Below are 11,504 nucleotides of genomic sequence, written 5' to 3' on the forward strand. Positions count from 1 at the left end.
TTGTAATTTATATAGAACTTGAGATGCTTGTTGCTCCTGAATCCAGCAAGGTGGGTACTTGAAAAATCTCCGATGCCCAAATTAGTGTTTGATTTAGATTTAAGGGAAGAAGAAGACTAAATGAGACTAAGTTTTTTTTTTCTTTAAGAGAAAACAATATTCTTGAAGGCTAAAGGTTCCCTTTCTTATTTAAATGATCCATATCTGTAGATAATGGGTGACATGGAGTTAGGATTTTATTTTGGGCTCTCTTCCTAATGACACGTGTCACCCATCATTATTGTGCATATTGATGTGAATTTGATTATAAGAAAATAAACACATCTATTTCGTACCTACGTCATTTATTCTGTGCCTATGTGCTTCCTTACTCTTATAACTTTGGGTGTAGTTTCCTTAGATCATTGAATACGGGATCGGCATAAGCTTTCCCTCTCTTTTCATTTTCATAAGCTTATAGCGAATTTTACCTTGGGTGTTATTCCCTCGGAATGGGTTGGATGTTATTCCCCGGAATATTTTCCTTTCTTACGGACACATGGGTGTAGTTTGGTGCCTCGAAAGTATGGCACCTACAGATACCCATTAGGCAAATCCAGACATGTATGATCTGTTTGATTCATTGTTGATCATTAGGTTAACAATGTAGTTCTTATGGGTAAAACACTCATATGGAAGTTGGCGAAGATGTTGAGGTTTCATGAGATCATCAGGTGATCTCACCTCTTCCAGTATTTGCATTTCATTCTCTTAACATTGTACTTCTATTTATGGTTCTGTGAATTGTGTGACAGATTTGATATCGAAGGGGACGTGGAGACACAGCTAACTTCACATCCAGAGAGCGAACACAAACACCAAACTTATGTCCTCGACACCCCATCAAGATGGACCTCAGAGAGGTCAGCACCCAGATAATTATAGACGAGAATCAAACGAAATATTCACTTTTACTGTTATGCAATTCTATTCCCTGGTTTTCTAGTCAGGGGACTCTCTTCATAGTTGCATTAAGCCTCTCTATTTCACCTTAGGCAAACTAGTAAGATTGGATCAAGTGCTTGTTTGGTTGAAAGAAATGGGAGGAGAAGAGATGACTGGAAAGGGGAGAGAAAATGAGGGTCAAGCTCAATTTCATTGTTTGGTTTCATATGGAATTATCTCTTATCCCCTTTATTTCTTTCCCCTTTCCTCATTTCCTCTACTCTTCTTTCCTTCTATTTCTCCAAACCAAACATGCCGTAAACGTTTGATAAACCAATCACTCGAAATTTGTTTACATGTCTATCTGCATGCTGGCCTTTTTTTAACATAGTTGATAAACCAGACACTTTTACATAGTTGCTCCCAGTCACTGAGGAGCGCCACTTGAGAAGATAAACCAGTCACTGAGGGGCGTCACTTGAGAAGATAAGGGTAAATGTTCTTAAAAATGACGAACAAATAGAAAACCTGATGGAAGAAATCAGGGTCAACTTTATTAACATTGATTCTAGGGGAAATGACGCTAATGGGATGGTCACACCCGGGAACTCTGGTAAAGTTCGCCTTTCTTAGTACTCTGTATATTTGTTACTTCTCTGATGAGAGCATTAAAGTTATCAAACGACTATTATCATAAATCATTTTTTCTTGATGTAAATTGCTGTAGACGATGTAAGATTCATCTCGAGCTCAGCATCAGGACATGGAATCCTCTCCCATAACTCAGAAGTCAATTCAAGCAGGTCAGTAAAACATCTCGAGACAAACTATAAAGTGATAATTTGAAGATCTGTTCTTTCACATTACATGGAGTCATCAAATTTAGCATGTAACAGAGAGTGTTGTTCTTCATAATAATTCAAGAATTGGATGTGCTGAATGTCAACAGATCCAACCAGAAAAGGCCTCGTTCTTCATCTAGGCACAGTACCAGTGGTCTGGAATCTGTTGCTGAAGAATAAAAGAATTGTATTAAATCGACTAAGAGTGGATCATAATTACATAATTAATTCATGCGCTAACTCTTTCCTAAACGAAAGCTGACTAATTAAACTGGATCAGAAGTTCAAAACTCGTAGACAGCTCCCATTATTTCTCAGCCAGTACAAAGTAAACTCACCTCAGAGTGAGAGTCCACTTGAATTCAATCTTCACAAGTGAAAATTGAATATGTTTAATTTCTTCCTCGCATGATAATAATTAACAAGAAATAATTATTATCATATGACATGTGTCGAAACATGCTGTCATGTTCATGTCGAATAACGTTGAAATAGATGCTATCGATTACTACTATCATGCTTTATTTCTTGCTTACGAGGGAATTATCAATTCTTGAGACCCTACAAAAATCACATGAATACTAACCAATTATTCAGCATCCATAGTCATTTACAGTTGTCTTCCATGCATAATAGTGTTTGGTTCTTACAAAATTGCTTAAGCTTTTGTTCGTCAAGCATTTTCATTTTTTTTGGGATAATGTCTGAAGGGCTTATAAATTTAACTCTTATTCAAAAGTTAACTTATGAAGATTTGTGGATTACCCAAATCTATATACAATATTCATTCAGAGCATTTTAGCACACTGTCTCTGATACGTTGTTATTTGTAAGTATTCTCTCTAGCTAGCAGTGTGTCTGGGACAATACTAAGTTAACCACCCAATAGGCTATGACCTTCATTAAAATTTGTGGTCACTATTTTCAGTTTGGTGGGGCGGAATAATTTTTTTTTCTCAGGATAGATATATTAATTTGTTTTCTTAATTTGTTCCTTTCTTGTTTGGTGCAACAGCTTTGACAATTTCATTTTCCTGGCAACTAATCAGAAAATTTTATACTTAAAGGCTACTTGTAAAATTGGCTTAACCTAAAATTGACCTTTAGTCTTGCGTCCAATAAGAAAATACAAATAAGATAACTTGAAAACTGTCAAACCAATCCCTATTATTATTATTATTATTATTATTTTTTTGAAAAGCATTCTGCACTAACAAAAATATTACTAAAGAATTGAAACTCATATTTTATCTTATCTTATTGGTACATTTGTTTGATTGAATACACAAAAATATTTTTCACGGTTGGAGAAGTATCAAGATCACTTTGCAAACAGCTCTCATCTTGTTACGTCTCTCAATGCTTGGATTGGTTGCACTATATGGCTTTTCTTTTCTTTTCTTTTTCTTTTTTTTTAAACCATAATAGCAGAGTTTGTAAATATTAAAATACACATAACATTAAGCAATTAAATTAAGAATAATATTATTAGTTATCTAAAAATTTCATCTCAAGTGAGGTGTGCTCCATGTGGTGTGACACTTTTCAAAAGGTAAATAATTATTTTCACAAGTTTTAATTTAATTATAAAACTAATTTATGGTCTTAATAAATGTCAGCTGTTGAGATACGTATATCACTACTTTTAAATTTAAAAAAAGAAGAAGAAGAAACATATAAACACGAACACGAAGATATTGAGAATGAGAAAATCTAAAACACTCTTGATGCATACATGTTTCTCATTAATAAATTCTTGGGATGTGTCTCTCAGTTTGTGAACCATTCACCAAGAAACAAATGCACACATAATAAAATTCAACAGAAATTGTGTACACCGAAAGGCGAGAACATTCTACACTATGTGCGCCTCGATACCCCCTTAAATGGGGGGTCCAAAGCTTTCTAGCTTTCTTTATAAAAGAATCACGAAATATGAGGGATAAAGTCGAGAGGGGAGGAGGCACCCAATTGAGGTAATATCTTTTTTTTGGTTTGACCACGAGGTATCTTGGGAAGGAGAGGTACTTTTAAGCCCGTACTACAATTTAGATTAAAAGTCTCTGCTCGAACCAAGAGGCACAAGTTCTCCCAACAAAGACGACTTCCCTGCGACTCGAACTGGGGAGCAAACTCAGTCAAGCCACTTAAGGGGACTCTATTGCCAGTGGAGCCAACACTTTGTTGGTAATTGAGGTAATATAAGATGCATGCTTACTGCTCGCTTTAGCTTATGAAAAAATATTTGGTCATTTCATTTCAAAACTTTCAGTAAGCACTACCGTCTAAGTCCATAAAGGAAAAAGCATACGTAAATTTACAGGGACAAGAATATGTGAAAGTTGATAAAGAAAAGCATGCAAGGAGAGAAGCTGAAGCAGATTTTGCTTTTCTTGAACAAAGACAAGAAAAGGAGAAAAGGGGTTTTTGAGTGCTTTTATCAATTTACAAGCAGCAGCAATTCAGTGGAAATTTCTGTGTTTGTGAGACCTTGACGTGCACGAAAATTTGAGAAAGGAAAATTGGAAAAAAAGAAAAAAAGAAAGAAAGTCTTTCTAAAGGAATGGGGCGTTAGTATTATTCAAAGCCGTGCATTTTTGCGCGTATTTATAACGAAAGAATTAATAATAATACATCGCGATATGCATTGTGAAGCATCAGCTGCTATAAAATTATGGTAGGTATATAATATTATTCTTCATAAGTGTGAGAAAAGTTGTTCGAATCCTCACATATACATTGTGGAGGTTTAATTTAAATTTTCTTCCTCAAAACTTGAGTGAATGCAGTATTTTCCCATGAGTTGAGTTAACGTCCCTCAAATATTAGAGAAAGTTAAAAGTTGGACAGTGTTATATAAGATTTGATGTAAACTTATCCCAATAATTGTATAATTATAAATATCACCAGAAATAGTCTCATAAAAAAAAATATATGCAACGTTTTTTGCTAAATCAATTTTGTCATGGAAGATGCGTAAGTTTCAATAATGTAAACTATACATACTTTCAAATTAAAATCCTGACCAAAAATATATATATATATCATCAAATTCTACAACTATTTGAAGGATCAAGATTGAATTGGAAGTTTTTCGGCACTTTTAAGAAACCTTTGGAGTTTATATCTTTTATCAAGAATTTGAATCTTGTTTTATATCAAGAATTTGAATCTTGTTTTTGTTCTTTTTTTTTGTGTAAATTTATAATATCTTTATTTTACGAATTTTGACCTAGTTGGGGGGTTTTTAGAGTTATGAACCAAAGATAATTTGTCATTCTCTACCAGTTGAATTAAATTTATCCAGAAATTGTTTCTTATGTTTCAAGTTTTCCACCAAGATATATTGAATTTTCTTCAAGGAGAAATTATATTTTAAACTTAACTACATTAAGAAAAATAAAAAATAAAAAAATACAAGAAAGTCTAGTTGTGAGAAGAATTTAAACTTAAAATATAACGTGTCACTTGTGTGGACATACATGTATTAAAAGAACATGCATATAATACGTTTAATTTTGGTAATATATAAAATAAATTATTGGATAGGGAAGCGAATATCCTATATTTCTATTGCCCTTTATATTTACTTGCACCAATAATGTACCCAGCTAGCGTATGTGATGACTCTAACAACCGATCATGTGAGCTTTCTAATTTCATTAAACAACTAATTTTTTGGTTTAATTAATCGCAATTTTGTCGGCCACTTCAACATATGGAATTAAAAAATGTCCTAAATATTATACTACGTATTGTGTTAGATATAATGGTATTTTCACATTTTTATTTTAGTGGACATACATGTAATAAGGTCATCATTTCTATTAAATTGACGAAATTAACCAACCAAATGGAGTTCAAATACTTATTTGTAAAACATTAGGGGTCAAACGTCTATTATAGTAACTTTTGAGGGGTTTCAGTGTATTGTTTTTGTAAAAAGTTATAAACGACGAAGTTGCAAAGTACAAAGAGCGGAGCCACGAGCAAGTCAAAGCTGGCTGGCTTGCTCGCTCCATAGAATTTGCAACTTGCCAATTTTACGAACCAATCGCGGGCTTAAACGTAGCCTGCGAGGTGAGTCGATGATGACGTGTCGTACAATTACGCGGTCCACCTCTTTCGAATCTTGGCCCGGCTTTGTTTTGCGTGCCACATCGCACTCAACTGGGATGCGCGTCACGCGTGTCGCGCAGTCGGCATTTTTTTCACCTTATATTTTGGGTCAAGTGGGACCAAAGTGAAAAATCTCCTACTCTGTGTTAATTTTGATAATTAATAAAAAACTTGAAGCACCAAACACAATTTTATCAATTGATTTTGTTGAAATTATCCAACTTAAATCTTTTTGCTCCAATTATGCTAAGTGATTGTATGCTTGAAATTTATCTTGTCAATTTTTTTTTATTTCTATTTTGTTAAGTACAATAATTTTTTTAAGTCTTATCGAAGAATATTTAAATATAAAAAAATTAAAATTTTGTTGTTGAACATCTATATAAACTTAATTTGTATCCAATTTTATAAGCATGGATTATTGAAATAATAATAATAATAATAAATTAAGAACCGAGGTGAACGGAATAACAATGCCAAATTAATAATTTTATCTTTTTTTAAATGGTAGAGATAAAAACAGTGATATTTGTAATAAAAAAAAATCTATCGAAATCTTTTAGACAAGCAATGTGATGTTCTATATTATATGGGTCTAAAATAAATTGGCCAAATATTTGGAAAAAAAAAATTATGAACCTCCACTACATACTTGAGAGAGTAAACACTAATTTGTGTAGGATATAGAAGTAATTTAGTGAATTATCTGCATCTAATCTCAATATCTAGTAATAATCAAATTGTTTTATTTTGTTATTGTTAATTAGTATAGTTGGTAAAATTTTGTGTATTACAGATGAAAACTGTGATTTGAATCCCGTTGCCCAAAGGGGAAATTTAAATATATATTTATCTGTTTTATTTTAAAAAATAAAAATAAAATTCACCTTGCAAGGACACGTTTAGCATAGGCGCCCGAGCTGACTTTTGAATTGTTTTATAATTATTGAAAAAATATCTTTGATTTATTATTTAAGAAAGTACTTTAGTTAAATTTAAAAGATTTCATGTTGTCTCAAGTTTAAATATCTAATTTTAAAACTTAAATACAAACAAAACACAAAAGATTACTAAGGTAAAATTGAAAAAAAAAAAAGAAAGAGATTTACTTTACTCTTTTTTTTAATCTTTTTTGTCTCTTTCTAGTGCTTTGAAATAGAAGCACGGTTGTTTATTTGTTTAAGTATATGGATTTCATCATATTGGGAAAATGTGTTTTTAATTTTATTAATAATGAAACTATTACACAATAATTTCAACATATAAAATACTGTCGAGAAATCTTCGACGAAGACAATTCATAATAAATAAATTCATTATTAATGTATATTATAGCTGCAATTAGGGATGGCAATGGGGAGGGGAGGGGAGGGGACCAATCTCCCCATACCCATCCCCGATGTTTTGCATATGTCCCCGTCCCCTCCCCGTCCCCGTCAAAATTGCTTGAGAGAATCCTCATCCCCTCCCCGAATAATAACAGGGGATCCCCGAGGGTCCCCGGTCCCCGAATAATTAATAGTCTAATACATTTTTTATTTTCGATTTTAAATTAATCATATTAAAATAAACTCATACCGCTATTGTAAGCTCGTAACCAACTTTGACAGCACATTAAGGCCTCCAATGTGCTTGGATGAAGTTTGTTATGGTATGAGCTCACAACTCTACCACTAGTGTTAAAAGCTGATTCAGAAGCAACTGTTGTAATTGGAATTGCCAAAATATCTCTAGCAATTCGAGCTAATGTAGGATACCTATTAGCATTTGTCTTCCACCAACTCAAAATATTAAAATCTTCCATCCGAGATATAACTTTCTCATCCAAATATGAATCTAATTCATCTGCAACAACTGCACAATCTCCATTGTTTACATAATCATTAAAACCTGTCATCCATTTGGTTGCTTTCTTATAAGAATCCCCTGTAGATCTAGTAGAAGAACTACTACCAGTATAATCAAAGCAATAAACAGTTGGTGAAAACTTCAATTAATACTCTTCAACTAATTCCCGGCAAAGGGTGACCACTTTCCCAACATACAACTATTTTGATATTTATTATTTTTAACAATATTTATAATTTTGTTATTTATTTATTAGTAATTTTAAAAATAAAAATAAAATTAAAAATTAAAATGGAGAAATGGGTAGGGGATGGGGATTCCACCTCATCCCCGTCCCCTCCCCGAATAAAAAGTTGGGTAAAAAATTTTCCCCGTCCCCTCCCCGAAAAAAAAATTGGGTATAAAATTATCCCCGTACCCTCCCCGAATGGGGAAAATCCCCGAGGGTACCCATCCCCGTGGGGATTTTTGCCATCCCTAGCTGCAATTCTCTATATTATTATCTAAAATTTTAAATTAGATGCTAATTAAGTGCACGCAAGTAAGTCGCACTCTAATAGGAGAATGACTATGAATGAGCACGGCAAGCTCTTATTTGGAGGTTGGGGCGTCACAGCAAATCTCCGCATTCAGAGCTTGCCACGGGCAATTGCTTGCCTTAATCATGTTTAATTTTAAGTATGTCCCAGATCAATCAATACGCTGGCTCTGTCGCTGTCCCCAAGTATCAGACGAGTCCAACGAACCTCTGCCACCTCCATAGATATCGAATATTCCTCAACCGCGTCTAGCACGAAGTCACTGCCTTACTATCTGAACTTTTTGATTTTTCCACTTTTACCCCACGCTCCTTGGTCCCCTTTAAAGCTACCGGCGCGTTCGGTTTGACCTCTTAGCGATAAACTCAACGTCCTTTTCAACCTCCAATAAACCTCCACCACGTGTCAAAAGAACAGTGGCACTAATAAAAACGCGAACAAATAATACGACGCGGGTATAGTCCATAATTTTCTTCACGCGATCCTGTTAGTCCTCTCTTTCTCCTCAATCTTCGTCTCCACCAAACTCTACCCCGAAAAGAATTCCGATTTAAAAAATTTTCTCGGATTCTAAAAATTTTCCGAGAAGATTTTAAAAGCAAATGAAACTCCTTATGTGGGGCCAAAAAAATTGATTTTTTTTCCTAATAATATCGATTCTCCGTGGAGATTTCTCAGATCTGCATCAAATGTCTTCGATAGTTTCATCATCGTCGTACTGGTGTTACAGATGCAGCCGTTTCGTTAGGGTTTTCAGCCGGGACGACGTCGTCTCGTGTCCCGACTGCGACGGCGGGTTCGTCGAAGAGATCGAGAATACGCCACGTGGCATCCACTCAACCGACATCCACCGCGGCCCCGGGCCCGGCCCCGGCCCTGGCCGGATGAGATTCCCTGCTGCCGCGATGTACATGATTGGAAGCAGTAATAATAATAGTAATAATATAATCAATAGTAGTAACCGGTCGAATCGAGATCCGAACAACTCGGCCGGTCCGGTTCTTCGAAGAAGCCGCAGAACTGGCGGAGACCGGTCTCCGTTCAATCCAGTCATCGTGCTGCGTGGACCAGTCAACGGGGACGTCGATAATAACGGTAACGGATATGAATTGTACTACGATGATGGTGAAGGGTCTGGATTAAGACCCTTGCCGAGGAGTATGACCGAGTTTTTGCTCGGATCAGGATTTGAACGGCTGCTTGAGCAGTTATCGCAGATTGATATGAACGCAATCGGTGGATTTGAGAATCCGCCGGCTTCCAAATCTGCTATTGAGAACATGCCTAGCATATTGATAGATTCTAGTTATGTTGAGTTAGAATCTCATTGTGCAGTGTGTAAAGAAGCGTTTGAATTAGGATCTGAAGCTAGAGAAATGCCCTGTAAGCATATATATCATTCTGATTGTATACTGCCATGGTTGTCGCTTAGAAATTCATGCCCTGTTTGTAGACACGAATTGCCTGCTGATAACAACAGTAATCAGAGCAATGTTGATGAGAGTGATAATGGAGAAAATGGGCAATCAAATGAGGATGAAGCTGTGGGGTTAACGATATGGAGGTTACCGGGAGGTGGGTTTGCTGTGGGGAGGTTTTCAGGAGGGAGAAGAGGCGGTGAGAGAGAGTTGCCAGTTGTTTATACGGAGATGGATGGCGGGTTTAATAACGGAGGTTTGCCTAGGAGGGTTTCGTGGGGTTCAAGAGGGAGTAGAGGAAGGGAGAGGGGTGGGGGATTTGTTGGGAGGTTTGTTAGGAGCTTGTTTGGGTGTTTTGGTGGTGGTTCTGGATCTTCTAGTACGAGTGGTAGTTCGGATTCTAGGATAAGAAGGAGGGGAACTAGTAGGGCGGTTTCATTGTTTAACGTGTCTTCGAGAAGAAGTGCTTGGGATGTGGATGTTAGTAGTGAAGGAAGAAGATGGTAACAAAGAAATGGGCAATCATATGCTGTTAGTCATTGTACATATTGAGACTGAAAAGGGTTTCTTCGGAATTCTTAAAGAATTGTGGAAGGTTCAAATTTTCTTCTAGATGGAAGATCGATGATGATCTACAATAAGTAGAGGAAGAAGAAGCAGCAGGCGGTAGAAGGATCAATGGCCCTTGAATTTGGAAACTTTCTGAGAATTTACAGTCTTGAGTTTGGCGGCTTGGGAGCAAAGAAGGTTCATCATTTGGTGATGTGCCACAATGACCTTTACAAGTTTCATGAATTGAACTAGAGCCTAGAGGCCTGCCAGTTTATTTCTATTGCTCATATTGCTCATCTTATGATGTTTGTAATTTGTAATTAGGTAGTAGTTTCTTACTTCGACATTCTTTTTCCAAGAAATCTACAAGTTTTTTATCCACTGTATGAAGCATTTGTTTCTGGAAAAATTTTGAAGTCATGATTATGGTCATTCCTTGGAATCAAAAACACAATGTCATGAGATCATGATCACTTTGGCTAGTTCTATATCGATCCATTTGATAATTTTGTTAACTTTTTAATAGAGTTGCACGTGAGCTAACTGAGATTAGGAGCTTTCTAATTCTTTATCTTTCTTCTTTCTTCTTTCTTCATTGTTATTTGTATGGTTTAACAAAATATTTTTAAGATCAAATGAAAAGGCAGCAATGAATTTGTTGGCTGTATGTATTAGAATTGAAGGATTGAATTTGATTATACAACATTATATAGATTATTAGTAAATGATTGGTGGCGCGGAAAGTGGTGTAATCGGGGAATTTATTATATTCATCAATGCAAAGAATAATATATTAGTAATGTGATTTGCACAATTAATGGGTTAGATGCAAGGTGTTGGGAGCTTTACAGTTGTGAATGACCTGTACAGACAAAGTTTACTGGATTTTTTAGCTTCGGCATGTGATAAAAAGTATACTGAGAGTAGACACCTTAGTAGGACTTTTTAGATTTATAATTGTGGCAAATCTCCGAGATCATGCCCTTGAGTGCCTATATCTGAATTTTGCCTATATTTCAATTGAGGATTCATTGGTTGAGCTTTACCAGTATAGCTTTTCAATCTCTTCTTAAATTTTTGTTTGTTATTAAAATTGTACAGTTTTAAATTCTAAATTATAGTATTAAAATATTTAATAAACAATAATTACAATAACTTAAAAGATTAATTGATTTAATTCACTAATTGTATAATGAAAATTTATAATATTTTTATTATTTTTGTTAAAATTATTATTTAAAAATTATATTTATTACATACTA

At 35.0% G+C, this 11,504-nt stretch overlaps 1 protein-coding gene across 1 annotated transcript; it reads left to right on the forward strand.

Moving 5' to 3' along the window:
• Window positions 1-8,724: 8,724 nt before the first annotated feature.
• Window positions 8,725-10,709, forward strand: LOC102625091 (probable E3 ubiquitin-protein ligase RHC2A). Its single transcript, XM_006486326.4, has one exon. The coding sequence runs from the start codon at window positions 8,962-8,964 to the stop codon at window positions 10,195-10,197; it is 1,236 nt and encodes a 411-aa protein (XP_006486389.1). The 5' UTR covers window positions 8,725-8,961; the 3' UTR covers window positions 10,198-10,709.
• Window positions 10,710-11,504: the final 795 nt, after the last annotated feature.

This window comes from Citrus sinensis, chromosome 4 (assembly GCF_022201045.2).
Source record: "Citrus sinensis cultivar Valencia sweet orange chromosome 4, DVS_A1.0, whole genome shotgun sequence".
Taxonomy (NCBI): domain Eukaryota; kingdom Viridiplantae; phylum Streptophyta; class Magnoliopsida; order Sapindales; family Rutaceae; genus Citrus; species Citrus sinensis.

Bases quoted from the DNA above. Each gene is read 5' to 3' on its own strand.
- LOC102625091 (XM_006486326.4), top strand. From the start codon at position 8,962: ATGTCTTCGATAGTTTCATCATCGTCGTACTGGTGTTACAGATGCAGC.